At 41.4% G+C, this 15,307-nt stretch overlaps 1 protein-coding gene across 2 annotated transcripts in view; it reads right to left on the minus strand.

Annotated features, from left to right (window-relative positions):
• MACROD2 (mono-ADP ribosylhydrolase 2) overlaps positions 1–15,307 on the minus strand; it is a 1,963,046-nt gene that overhangs the window by 1,862,851 nt on the left and 84,888 nt on the right. For both annotated transcript variants that reach the window (XM_066595626.1, XM_066595625.1), the window contains exon 3: positions 11,323–11,415. In XM_066595626.1, the coding sequence (XP_066451723.1) occupies positions 11,323–11,415 (93 nt within the window). The remainder of the gene's footprint in view (positions 1–11,322; positions 11,416–15,307) is intronic.

A 15,307-nucleotide genomic window follows, 5' to 3' on the forward strand; every position in this document is an offset into this window, starting at 1 on the left:
GAAGATAATCTAGCAGGTAGTCGGGAAGAGTTCATTTAAGGCTTCTTCACACAGTGTTATTTTCTGACAGTTTAGTACATCATTTTATTTATTTCTAAAAAGGAATCTGTCAGCTCCCATCAGCCTATAAACTAAATTTAAAGCGGCCCTCCAGGTCCAGGACTAAGAAAGATGGCTGCACCAATTCACCGACTACCAGATACACAGTGTGCATTAGTATGCATCAGTAGTCAAAAGACACTACTTGCTGCTCTGACTGACCAGTGATGCTCTCGTAGAGCCCCTGACTGATTAGATAAGGCAAATCACCTGATGTATTTGGACTGTAGTAGAGAGAAAATGAAGAATGTGTCATTATATGCAGATGGTCTGTTGTATAAGGGAATGTGAGTAAAGGCCCTATTACACACCACAATTATCACTCAAAATTAGTCCAAACAGTCAAAAACGAGCAATAAATCCCTACATGTAAAAGCAAAGTCGAGCAGTTTTCGTTTAAACGATGGATTTCAGTTGACTTAAAATCGATAGTTCACACTTCTGAAAGTCTGAGCAAATACATTTGAATGTATTTTGCTCATCTTTCAAAAAGACAGCAGGATGTTCTCCCCACGGCATGTTTACACTAGCCGCGAGGAGAATAGGATGCACCAGCAGCTGTTTGTACAGCTGGGAATGTGTTTAAATGCAGACTGGGCTCTGCAAATTCCTCCTAGAGGTCCTTTTACATGCAAATAAAGTTGATAAAGTGTTAATGGCTATTAAGACTTTATGTAAATTGAAAGATTATCTTTGCGTGTAAAAAGGACTTTTAATCTGTGGGTCCCATTAGGTTTATTTTTTATATATTTGGTGAGATGTCAGGTCTTAGGCCGCCTGCAGATGGGCGGAAATTCCGTGGCGGGATTTCCGCTGCTGGAAGCCTGCATAGGATTGCGTTAACAAACGCAATCCTATGCAGACGGCCGCGGTTTGGCCGTGCGAAATCTCGCACGGCAAACAAACCGCGGCATGTTCTATTTCTGTGCAGCCGGGACATGAAAGATCCGGAGCTGCGGGGCGCGGGTGAGTACGCGCTGCTCTCTGCAGACGCTCGGGTCCCGCGGCGAGAATTCTCGCTGCCGAATCAGACCTGGCCGTCTGCAGGCGGCCTTACTGTTAATTGGGGGAAATCTGTAATTCTTCCCTTAAGGCCACTTGCCAGTGGATTTTTTATTGGAACATAGACAAATTCAAACGGTGAGGGAATTTAAGTATTTGGAAGTTGTGGTATGCTCTAAGGCCCGAAAGCTAGATTTCTGCCAATTTGCTTCCATTGATACGAAAGTTAAAGTTTGGAATCGCCTCCCTTTGTTGATGGCAGGGGGAACACTTATTAAAAAGCTCTTGATGCCACAGCTCCTTCATACGCTTCAAAATTCATTTAGATTCCATCACAATACTTTTTTTTTTGCATTCATACGATAATTAGGAGTTCACTGTGAATTAAGAAATCCGATAGAAATAAATTGGAGACTCAACGAGCTAAAAGGTCTGGAGGGTTGGCATTCCAAAATGTTTGGTTATATTTTTTGGCGTCTCAACTATAACAATTGAAGGGGTGGGGAGAAAGAAAATGGGTGCTCTTAAATGGCAGATTGGTTTCTAAAATGACAGGGTGTAGCTCCCCAATAACGGTATGCGAGATATACGGATGAAAGTAAGAAGAAAAAAAAGGATTATATCCAACTATTTTATTTAAATTATGGAATTTATTTAAGCAGAATTCACAACTAAGTGGATTTACTATACACACCCCCTCCAGAGGAACCCTGAATTGCCAGAGGTATTTAGGTTGGAGGGAATTTCTTCATAGGAGAAGAGAGGGGTAATTTTTTGGAACAGATACATTCTGGGGGCTTTTTTTTATTATTATAGCTTTGAACAATTTAGAGAGCTCCACAATAATTCCCATAGCTACTTTGTCCAGTTCTATTAACTACGACATGCGTTTGTTGCTCAGGCCTGGTCAGTCTTTGTGCTTACGGTTTAACAGCCTTTGTAACTCTAACATCTACGAAAATTCACCAAAGGATCTAAAATCTTATTTATAAAGAAACATGCTTTCCTATAAAAAGGAAAAAGAAAAATTGAAAAGATTTTGGCCAAATCAGCAGTGATAAAAGGGCTGAGCATTCCGTATGATTCCAATGATCTCCATATGAAAGAACAGCTATCACAATTATAATTTAGTGCACAGAGTTAATAATACTCCATTTAGAGAAGAATGATCTCTTCTAAAAAGGTAAAAGTACAGCTAATCGGCAGTTTTTGGCTCCTTACGGCAGCGACAAACCCATATAGCACTATATGGAAGCAGTCTTCACCTGCCGGAAAGAGCCAAAAACGTCCGACAGAGCAGAAGCACTCTGAAGGTGAACATGTAGATACTCTTTAAATATAATTGCTTCAGTGCAGTGTTTGGTTGGGGTAAGGATACGTATATTATGCTCATGGATACATTAATGCATAGAAATTATGTGGTACTCTATTAAAGGTATAACCAGTATAAAAATTCTAAATATGTAAGTAAAAGGACAGGAGCAATAATCGTTGGGTCAACTGTTAGGCACTTATGCACTCAACAGTCATCCCTTGCAAAGCCACCCTAAGAGCACATGCAGCTGAAGTGTTGACAGAACAACTGAATTCCTGCATATTAAAGAGGAAGGTACAAGATACTGTTACAGAGCTCTATGCAATGACGAATCTAGCAACAATCAGACTGATTAACATTTTTTTCTCCTTCTCGCATTATGGTAATAGACAGCAGGTGAACATGTTATCAGACAATAACACGGCAACACAATGATTATGCAGCTTAATTGCTCAGAGAAGCAAATGGACAAATGCACTTCTGAGACATCTGGAGGATACACTACAAGTTTGGAGAAGTAGCAGAGAACTAACCAAATTGCATTTGTATAGGAAGTTTATTGTGTTGAGGAGCCCTAAGAGGTTACGGTTCAAACAGCTGTCAGCTGGATGGCTTAATATTTTTCTGCCATGCTTTTAGCAATAGGAATAGTCTATTTAATAACATGCATCTTATCTGTGTATTGTGTCTCTTGAAATCCTTAGGACCCAACAGATTTCAATAGAGAAGCATTGTTTGTGCGGCGTAGAATAGGAGGAAATGGAATATAATGGAGGAGGATAAAAACCTAGTATGGACATTCAATAAGGGTAAAAAGACAACGATTTAATATGTTAAAATAAAATCGTGTTGAGAGGCAAGTGCAGACAATGAGGAAAATGTAAATTAGCATGATTGATAGATATGTATACAGAATAATTTCAACGGCAGCAGACATCATCCATAGGCCCCATTCACTTGAGAGGCCAGAGGAGTGTCCTTCGTTAGGCCAGTAAACATTGAAGTACCTTTTTTTCCAGCTGCATGGCATAGAACAGAAAAAGGCACACAGAAAGTGCCATTGTAGCAAGTCTTAGCTGCCCTATCTCACAGACCTCATAGTAGCTTCATGTACGCATTCCTTAAAAGTAGCTGCAAGGTGGGGCTTAAAGGGGGTTGCCCTGCTGTAAAGTCAATGATTAAGTATTCTTTATCATTGAAGGGGCTCACAACTGACTTTAATTATCTCTCCACAGAATAGGTATAAAAAAATAAAAAAAATAAAATAAAAAAGACGCCCCCTCCCCCCCAATCTTAAGAATTGGGGTCCTGTGCCCCCTCCTCATTACTGCGGGATCACTGTGTTGACCTGCAGCGATGTCTGATTGAATGGAGCCTGAGATCACGCATTTGTGAAGCTGCTTCTTTAATTTCAACAGGGTCAGGCACAATCTTGATCAGCCCCATTGAAAAGAATGAAGCAATACCACATGACTGGCCACAAGCTTCATTCAAATCTGAAACCTTTGCAGGACGGTGCAGCGATTCCGCAGTAACAAGAAAAGAGGGACAGGAGACCCAAGTTCTTGGGATCGGTGCAGTCTCATTGGTGAGACCCCCACTCATTAGACTCTTGTCACTTACCCTGTGAAGAGGTAATAAATGGGTTGCCTCCAGACTGACTTTAAATAGTTGATTTTCAGGAGTCCACAGCTCAGGACCCCCACAATCAGCTGTGGAACAGGTTGCTGTGTTAGTGTTCACAGCAGGAGACACAGCAATGGCGCGGTATATGACATTCCCATTGAAGTGAATGGGCACTATGCTAGCAATACAATGCCACAGCAGTATGCACGGATCTGCGTGCTTCTGGCAGAGAACAGCGGCATGCATGCGCAAACTGGCCCCAATGTACAGCTGATCAGACCGAAGGCAGGAGCCAATCAGCTATTGGTGACTTAAACTGGGAATAGATTAAAAAAAAATCATACATAACTGGACAACCCCTTTAAAAACGTAAATCTCTAAAATATTTGGAGCAGAGAAAAAATAAATCCTTTTAACCCTAGGATCTCAAATGAAAAAAAAAGAAAGTCTGAGGCATAAGACAGAGCAGGAATGATACATTGAATTGGGAGTGAAGTACATTAAGATTATAAAAAGGCAGAAAAGAAAAATTAAAGAACATAAAATGGAAATCCACACAGATGATGATTGAACCATTTCAGCAACAATTAAATTAAAAAGGGAATTACGATGGCAAGAAAGTGTGCCAGAAACAATATACAGCAAGTGCAGTTAGACGTGTTCAGACATCATCAACTCGTAAGTTACTATTGTGGAAACTGGATGTAGAAGTAAAGCAATTCCTTATGTCCTCTATTGGCCTTTCAAAGTCTCTTTAATAAGTGGTTACCAGGCCACTCAAGGGGTCTTCTCAAAATGCAGAAATAAGAGTAACAAGTAAAAAAATAAATAAGCATGCCCATGCCACATTTCGCTTGGTTTTGAATGAAAAAAAACACTAAGTTTTTTTTTTAATAAGCCTAGCGCGTTATGTGAGCAGTGGAGACACCAGGAGAGCTCCCATCTGTTATCCCATTTTGGTTCTTTCCTGAGGTTTATGACTCTGCTGTGCTGGTCTCTGGATGTGTTGCACCACGGTTCCAGTTGTGGAGGAGCAGGGACATCTGAGGCCAGTCTGTTGCGAGGCCTATGTGTCGTTTATCAGCGCTGCGATAATGAGGAGGAAAGAAACAGGTGGTGCATGTGCATTTTAGGACAGCGCTCAAGGGCAGGCATCTGCTAGCGTTACTGCAACTACATTGCACTGTGAGGCTGCCCGCTTAACAAGGAGGCAATACCGAATACAGAGTGGTGCGATCATGTGGAATGCACACAACGCTTTGACCATTCTGGTCACCTTTACTGAGAAATGCTGAGATGTGGCAAACCGGTTGTTGGCATTCGCTCACTCAATTCCTCCTGCAACCCCAGTTAGAAATGCTCATGAAACCTCTATTAGTTGCATTTGTCTCCTCTGCTGAGACTTTTATTACGTTATCTCACTATAATGAGAAGGGTAAATATGGCTCTGCTTTATATGCTTCAACTGCTTCTGTGAATATTATGCAAAACATTTCAGCAAAAGTTGTGTACATGCACAATGATATGCAAAAACAAGCCTACTCTAAGGCCCAATATCCACGGGTGGACTTGATTTGCGGAATACGTGCAGGGCACCGGTATGGACGATCCGCAGTTTAAGCTGCCCAGAGAGAAACATGGGCATCCACAGCTAAATTAAAGCATGCAGATTTGTTTTGCGGACCTTTTGGTCTGGAAAACAAATTGCAAAATGCTCTATTTCAGCGCGGTTCCCGCACGAACAGCTTCATGCGGTTTGTCTGGCAGTGACTAAGTAATACTGTCTTTGCCTCCCTCTCTGCTCAGGATGCTGGATTTAGCAGACACAATTTGCAGAAAGTTACTGAAACATTGTTTAAAGCAGAGACATACATTAATGATATGGAAAGAAATTCTTCCTACGTAGTATACAATTCACAAATGCAAGCAGTCTTACAACATAAAACGGATGATCTAGAAAATAGACTACGGAGAAATAATTTGCAACTGGTGGTGGTTCCATAAAACGTGGAAGGATTGTATGCAAGAATTTTTTGAGGGATGGCTGAAATCAACGTTTGGGGGAAGATACTTTGTCAGCTTTCTTTGCTGTGGAAAGAGCTCACGAGTTACTGCTAACCAACTCCACCTGGTGCCATGTTGATTATTGTTGAGGATGGGGATAATTATGGTTTTCTTAAATATATTTATGATTGATGTTACTGAATTGTTTGGGTGATGTGATGATATGTTATACGTATATTACATCTATGCATGTTTAAAGTGTGAAAATTAAGGGGTAATTGTATTCAAAAATATAACTTCAATAAAAATGATCTGATCCAAAATGTAAAACAAGGGTTTTGTAAAATTAAAAGAATTAAAACACAAAAGCATCTCTATTCAGCTGTTAAATCTTCTGTTGCCCTGGTGGTGCCCAATGATCCGCGTTTACTTGGCTGTAGCAGAGATGTGCCCGTATAACCACATGATAGCCAAAGCCAATCACTGCTCCCCACAGTGTACAGTACAACAAATTTTTTTTGTCTTGGGAAACCCATATTAATCTTATGAAACAAAGGAAATCAAAAGGAGTCAAACTTTAAGGTTTGTTAATTGAAGGAGAATTATGCAGGTTGTTCACTGGTATAAAAAAATATTAGGAGGGGGATGCCGGTGTCTAAAAACAGGCATCACTCTTGTACATGATAGGTCGGGTATTGCTACACAGTCTCATTCACTTGAATGGGTGATGTTGGACTTTGCTCACTGACCAATGGCAGGCACCACCCACTTGAAATATTAACAGCACCAGGAGCTGGACCACAACGACAGTCTATACGGGTGAAGGGAGGAGAGTATTTTAGAAAACCAACGAAGAAGAGACCATACAGATGGAGTCCGTGGGACTGCGGTTATAGAACCACGTGTCCTGTCTTGGTAGGTTTTTACCCCATGAGAAGTCCTCTTTGAAGCTTATAAATGATCATTGGTCTGTTTATCAGGTACATAATTGTGACATACTGTAAGAAAAATCAAAGACTCTCGTGGACCATAGCTACCATCAACAAACAAATGCACTGTTTAATGAACTAGCTTCATCAGCCTAAATAAAAGCTAGTAGTGGCATAGTAGATAAGTAGATATGCCAAGTACTGCGAGGAGTCAGCTGTAAGCAGCACTGGTTTCCATCTAGAACTCTTCAATGATGGGGTGCCCCATGGTTAGAAATAGCCTGTATTGCATTTTGGAGTTGAAAACACATGGTTATGAAACCAATGATTTTCAATGGTTTCATTCTCATTTGCAATGTTTTCAGTCCTGCGAGTGAAAAAAAAAATTAAAATTGCAGCAATCTACTTTTTTTTTGCAATATCACCCATTGTTTTCAATGGGGCTGGCAGCATTGAAAACAATGGGAGAACATCGTGATCACCTGCCGGGGCTGTGGTAGCTGCAGCAGGGGATTCCTTCAGCCCCGCAGGTAAGTGAAACTGTTGCATCCAGGGGTTTCCACATGCTTTCAATTGGGCTGGTGGCAGCAGCACCGCACCCATTGAAAACAATGGGAGAACATCGCAATCTCCTGCCGCAGCTGTGACAGCCACTGCTGGGATGAAGGGAGCTTCCGCAGGGATGCGAGGCTGTTTCCATGTGAAAACACCTTTCAGAATGATAGCGAGGGCAATATCGGGCTGTGAATCACAGCCCAATATCACTCTCGCCAGAGTGCAGGAGCCCTTATAATCAGCTGTGTGATTAACCAATTATGCCAAACAGGTGATAATGATCATCATATGTCACAGGTTATACATTATAGCAAAACAAGACACAAGGTAGTTATGTTGCATCAGCAAGGTCTCTCCCAGGCAAAAATTCCCAAGCAGACTTGGGGTTTCAAGATGTGCAGTTTAGACTTTTTGAAGAAGTCACAAAAAACAATCCAAGCAACGTTTGAGGACTATAGACACAGTGGTTGACCAAGGAAAATAAGTGCAGCAAATGAAAGGAGCATCATCCTTTATTCCCTTCTAAAACAGATTCCAGCAGTGACATCAGCTCACAACTGGTAGAAGCCAGGGGAACCCAGGTACACATTTTTCATAAAAGTCTTGCTGATGTGCTGATAGCGGTACAATAATGAGTCTGTCTGGGTTTACACAAAGAGACAGAAGGATTTGCGCAAGTGTACATCTACAGAAGATCTGTACTTCGTTCTCTAAGATGTTTGGGATAACCTCCCTGCCGAATGCCATCAAAAAGATGTGTGCATGTATACCTAGAAGAATTGGTGCCATTTTGAAGACGGTTGCTTACACCAAAGAAGGATTTGATTGAGTTTTCTCTTTTGTTCATTCACTTTGCATTTCATTAACTGACAAAGATAAACTATTAACACTTGCGTGTTTTGAAAGCATTCTTTGCAGCATTTTATCCACACCTGCTTAAAACTTTTGCACAGAACAGTGCTGAGACCTAAGATTTCTAGGTCCAGCAAAGTTTGTGATGCATGGTTATGAAATTAGCTTTGGCATTAAACTTGGCTGTGACATGCCATGTTTGCTTATGTCTAATAAGCAGAGTAACGTACTTGGCACAATACATGGTACTTCATACAGCTGAGCTGCGTACATCTGGCAGTGAGCACAGTATAGTATAGTATAAAGAGCTGCCACATGGGCTCATACACCATAACATTCAATGAAAAATAGCACGGGGGTACAAAACACTGTTGGGACACAGACTGAAAAGATTATTAAATAAGGCTCACTTTCCAATTTTATAAATTGCTAACTTTCTATTCTGTCAGGAAAAGCACAAAACTTATATAGAGTACCAGGTTCCTAGTAACCCCGTTGCTCATGTGGCTTAGGATTTTGTGCTGCTTCAAGTCCCAGTGGTGCCGAGACCACTGGGGAACCATAACTACTTCTTAGGGACTACTTACTGAGTCCTTTCCTGCAACAAACCCCCATGGTGCGGCGTTAAATCATTAGCGACCCGGTGGTGACAAATGTAATCCTTGACATTTCAATAAGTCACACGCACACTTTCCGTGGGCTATAAGAGCTTCTATGCGTACACGGGGGAAGAATTCTGAAAACGGTTGTCTTAAACTGAAGTCTGTTGAAGGTGAGAAACACATACTGCAGTTTAAGCCAGAAAATAAAACTATACTGCTATGACTAGGGGCAGATTTGAGCCATTTTCTGGATTAAAGAGTAATAAAATTTGTCAGGCCATGCTTCCTCCCATTAAAGCCTGCCCCCTTTTTTTCAACACTTGCTTGAAAGTGGCAATACCAAAAAAATTACAAAATTTGGAGCACCTTATTTTGCCATAAAAGGTTTGGCTAGGCCCCTCCCCCCACACACACCACACTAACAAGCTCGCACAAATTCCCAAAACCAACCCCCCCCCCCTCCCACCCTAAAAGAAGGAAGAAAAAAAAACACCCTTTCCATTCTTGTCTATTCCCTTCTGATATGGAGATTTTAAATGGTCACAGGTCAACTATGAGACCAAGAAAGTCTAAGCATTTTACAGCAGAGTCCACAAATGGTAAACTTACGTATTTATCAAAAGTTTGTTACTATCCCCATGGAGCTCACCTAAAGTTATACAAGGACAGGAGGATGTGTAGTGTCCGCTCATCGTCAGCTGGTGTCTCCTCTCCACATGGACATATCACAAAACATCCTTTGTTACTGAAGTCCTTCCTTGCCGGAAAATGGGAGGTAAAAGGGTTTTTTTTCCACAGTCGTTACAGACTGTCCTAGGAGTACCAGAAGAAACTGCATTGGTCATGTTCCACTCACTATACGTGTGACCACTCAAGCAATCAATTGCTTCAGCAGTGATAACACTATGAACTGCACGACTGCAGAATCCAGTGATTGGCTAAGTGGTCATGCGTACACTGAATGGCATACGACAGCTGCAGCAAGGAACCGGGGTCGTGCACTTAGCTAGGGAGGACATCAATATGTGCATGTGCGGCTCTTTTTATACTAGTCCATTACCTACCTGTATAAGGTTTACTTTCTGAAACCCCTTTAATGTTTACGGCAGGAGTGATCAAAAGTGTACAGTATTAGTTCTCCTGGTGCCCAATTTTGGTGATCCCATGGAAAAAGTTCATTATGTTCCATGGATGATGCTATTCAAGGTTTTTGCATGCTCCTTTTTCAAGGGCTCTAGTGTCCAAACGGATAAGAGACACAGTTAACTACTGTACTTGCTCCACAGCCATGCCTGCTACATTAGAGTGTGCATTAGCCATCAGGGAGTGTGTGAGACCTACATCAGCTAAAAGCATTTGTTCAGACTCACAAAATCTTCATGATTTGCTAATGAGCTTTTCTGTGGAAAAATATAGCAACAGACATATTTAGGCAAAACTCAGATGGGGCAGATCTTTTCTGCCACCAGTTTTGCCATTGTTATATGTGTCATCAATCCACGGAATTAAAAGCAACAACGAAGTCTACTGTGCTCGGAGGAGATCAGCCTTATATATGACCACCACTGTTCCTAGGTAGAGAGGTAATAAACAGTGCTGCTGATCAAAGTAGCAAGATGATGCTTCTCAACCCAAGTGTTGAGTGACTTCCATAGAGCGTAATCATCACCGCATGTTATACCACAGCCACTATAAAGGTTTTTTTCCTCTAGCAAACCCTCAGAAATATAACCTGCTAAGGGGTGGTATTCTGTTTTTACTGAACAAAGAAAATATCAGACATTAGCAAACATGCCACAAGTAAAACAGCTTAAATTTACAGAAATAAAGAAATCTGTGCAGCGACTGGAAGCATCATTTATTTAAACCTGGATAATATACCCACGTTCTGGAATTGAAGCTATAAAACCATTAGGCAACCATTTTCTTAGTATAATATATTTGTATGTGTAAAAAAAAAAAAAAAGATTTCACATACGGGAATGTCATACCGAGCAAAACTATGCATCATTAAACTGAAATGGGTGAAGTGCACAATTACAAGCAAAACAACAAAATTCTAAAGTAGTTGAAGGCCAAGTAACCAAAACAAAACAAACAAACAAAAAAAAGTGGCCCAAAATAAAACCATTAAAAAGAAAGCAAAATCACATAAGAGAAAGTCTTTTAAATGCAGACTTTAGACTGATACAGAAAAACGTTTTCTAAGAGTATTTTTACGTCTGAAGCTGGGATAGCAGCTGTGCTAATGAACACGAGACACAGAACATTTCTATTCAACTTGTATTCAAATTAAAAGGCTTAGTATACATGTACACATATTGCAATTGCGACTTACCAGCATTTACAATGGCGTCAACTTCCAGTTGAGTGATGTCTCCTTTATAAAGGGACACTTTGTCACACAAGCTGCTAATTTCTCGTTTTTCATCTGGAAAGAGATAAACATTCTTAGAAACAATGCATCATTTACAAGAACACTGGCATATCCTGGTTACTCCTAGTATAAAAGTATACCCTATACAGTGATACCATGAGAATATAATGCGTTATCCCTATTAAAAAAGGGAAAAGTCATTAAAAAACAATTTATAGAATACATATTTTCTACGTCAACGCATACTTGCACTTTCAGATAACTTTTCAGTTGACGTGTTTACATATGAGAAACACCACTATATCTGCCCATTATATCACTTATATGATACATTTTCTTATTTTAAGTTTTCCCCAAGGTGTTGGATTTAGACTAGCTAGTATGTCAGTCTATACACTGAGCATAGTGAAAATGGTAGATTCTGCTCCCTAGCTCTCTGTGGCACACACAGATTTATAGCATCAGCATTAAGATTCTAGAGAAGTACTGAGCAGTGTAGCGGTGATTTCAGTACCTATAACACACGGTAATAGTTACTGCAGCCATGCGTGAATCATCTTTCCCTCTTCTTCCCTCCTCTCTCTATAGAATTCTATAGGCATAGTGAGTCACTATTTCACTTGTCATAAGGCTTGTTAACTGAAAGGAGACAGACTTTCCCTGACAAAAGACAATTGACTGTAAATTGGAAGCAAGGAACACCTCTATTCGTCAGCACTTTAGTGATTTTTCAGCACAAAAAAAAAAAAACAAAAACAAAAAACCCACACACTTCAGGTGAAGCGACTTGCATTTTTGCTAGTTAACATGGAGGCACAAAGTGCAGTGACCATTTAATTCGTTTTTTTTTTTTTTTTTGCTAATTTAATTTTTAATGCTAGGGTATAGATTAAAGAAAAAAAGAAAAGGTCCTAAAATCCTGCAATTTGCACACTGACAACCAAGACAAAATAGGCTGACAAGTTCCTGTTCTGTAGAGGAAAAAAAAACTAAACAAACTAGTTTTTCAGTAGTTTGCCTTATTGCAGGTAGTATTACAAAGAAAAGTTAAAGGGGTTCTGACATGAATAATGTTTTTATGCTTTAGCAGCCATTGTTCCCTGGTCTGCCTAATGGACCCAGGGAACCCATGGGTTAATGGCTGCTAAAGCATAAAAATCTTATACTTACCTGTTCTCCTGTTGTTGTTGACATCGGGGGGGGTCATCTCCCGGCAGCATATTAGCACTTTCTGCTTAGGTTAAGCAGCCTGACTAGAGCCACCTGATTGGTGCACGCTGTGCAGTCACGTGGTGCCGAAGAGCCAATCAGGTGGCTCTAATCAGCAGCGCTGCTTAACCTAAGCAGAAGGTGCTAGTATGCCTCCCGGCAGGCAGTCTTCTTCCTCCAGCAGCCGCGCCGCTCCGGGATCGCGCGCATGCGCAGTGGAGAGGTGCCCTCTGACAGGAGTCAGGATGGGCCGCGTCTCCACTGCGCATGCTCAGCACTCCGGAGTTCAGCAGGACGGACGGGCCGCCCACAGCAAGCACTGTGGGGTCCGTCCGTTGACCTCGGAAGTGCCTGACGGACGGACCAGAGCAGGAAGCGGTTTTTTTGACCGCTCCTGCTCTGCTTTAAAGGCACAGAAGAAGATGCCGGCTGGAGGGGACATGCCTGGCGATCGGGCCAGGCCAGGCAAGGTGAGTACAATTTTTTTTTTTCATGTCAGAACCCCTTTAAGACCTATACAAATAAGTAATTGGTATTAGTGTAGTATGTCTCCACTGAGAGTATGGGTTGGCCAGGCTGACCTACATTTAACAGCCAGGTCACGCCCAGTTTCACACCCTGGTGGAGACATACTAAAGTATTACTGGCTGGCTCACTAACCGAGCGACCAGCAGGGAGGAGAGGCAGCTGGAGGAGACTTCTCTCCCTCAGTCCCTCTCCATTCAGTTTAGCAGCAACCGTTCAGTACTGCAGCTGCCAAAGTGAATGGACAAGGGCAGGGGACAGCAAAAAGAGAAAATCTTGTCCAGCTGCCCGGACTCCCTGCTGAGCGAGCCAGCAATACTAGCTCCTATGTAGCAGCACGGGGCCGAGCACACATAGGGACGAGTGTCAGACGTAGCTTGGCCAACATTTGTCTAGTGTAAACGGGCCTTTAGTTTAGTATGCCTCCACTCCAGGGCTTTTGTCACCTGTGGGCGTGACCTGGGTGTTACTTGTAGGTCAGCCCAGCCAACCCATATTTCTGGTGGCGATATACTGCACTAATACCTAGGTAATCCAGGATCTACCATTCACAACAGATTATGGTCACAGATCACCTTCTTCCCCTCTTTGCACAATGATCTCTCTCGTACCACTGGGCATGCCTAAAACAGTTTCCAGTAGAAATCAATTGTTTCTCTCCTGTCCATTGTGACTATGGCCCATGAGGCTGCTACAACGCATGTCTCTAGATACTGTTAACTGCAGCTCAGGTAAGATGGCGGCCCCCTTAGATATGTACAGACAACAGAATTAAAAACTACAATCCGAAAATAAGAACATTAGAAAAAACCTTTCACCATCTGGTTTTAATAAGTAAACAAAAAAAAACCAAAACTGATGTTCTATTTCCTATAAACTGCTATACACAAGGACATTAAGATCTAGGGTGGTCACTTTGTACAGTCTAACATGCCACCCATGTCATTCAGCCTAGCAAGTTATATTAGTAAGTTCATCCTTGGAGCCAGCATTCTAGATAACCAAGACCTCCAATACCCTTCTGTGTAGCGGTGTTCACAGAAAAAAAATGTGTGAATACTTCATGTGATCACATCTTGTAAAGCTCTGTTCAGGCTACTTTATTGCAGATCTACGATAGCTCTGCTGGATCCATTTTTGAATGGACATAGAACAGCCTTGACAGATTCCATTGAATTAGAACGGGTCTATTAGGCCTTTCTTAGGGTTCTGATGTTTTAAAAGGCAAATTCTTGCTATCAAAAGTACTGGAAACCGAGATGTAATGACAATAGCTACAGCGTGAAACTCCTGTTAAGAGCCAACTGCACCTAACATATGATTATAATCACTGTCATTACAAGTGATGAACTTCCAATAATGGAGCACAGTAGCGGGAATAGGATATTTACTGCCACTTTACTGTACATATCAAGAAAAACACACAACCATTTTAAGTGAGTGCTGATGGTCACTTCACCAGCCCCTTGAGAATTTAGGCTGCTGCGAATGCTAAGCTTATTAAGTTGCTGCGAAGAAGGTAAATTTCCTAGCAACTGCTCTGCTCAGTTAAAAGAAAAAAAACTCATGTTTGTAAAAGAGCAGTTATGATCAAATCATAGGGAAACTACTCAAAACACAGTCCACTCATTTTATAGTTTATCCCTGAACATTAGCTGCAATGTACATTCCCAGCAATGGGATTAACCCCCCCCCCCCCCCCCCCCCTACAGTTTAGGACAAGCTCTGTCCTTTTCCTGAAGAATGAACATTACAGTTTTGGATGAACAGAGCTCATTTACATTTAAATGGCTGTAGCTCCGGTTCTATCAGTGTTAATTTAAAAGGACACCAGAAGCTTGTCCATAAAACCCATAGAACCAGAGGTACAGCAGTTTGAAGTGTGGGAATGCAGCTGTCATTTAAGTGTGTGTAGGAAAGGGCAGACAGCAGATAAGATCTGTGTCTCTTCTGCCTCCCCCCTGGTCCAAGAGAGGGGCAACATGGATTTTTGTTCATGGAATCACACCCTATATCAGAGGAACATCTTTGATCTCCAAATGTCACAAATGGGTTTTCCCTTGTAAAAGTAGTGAGAAGTACTTGCTAATCTAATGACTTCTCTGTGCTGTTTAACTCCGCAGATGCTAGTTATTTATACAGAAAAATGCATTTTAAAACGTTCTCAAAAAAGTTAAAAAAAAATATTGGTTATCACTACATCTGTAACATC

The sequence above is a fragment of the Eleutherodactylus coqui genome, chromosome 3, assembly GCF_035609145.1.
Source record: "Eleutherodactylus coqui strain aEleCoq1 chromosome 3, aEleCoq1.hap1, whole genome shotgun sequence".
Taxonomy (NCBI): Eukaryota; Metazoa; Chordata; class Amphibia; order Anura; family Eleutherodactylidae; genus Eleutherodactylus; species Eleutherodactylus coqui.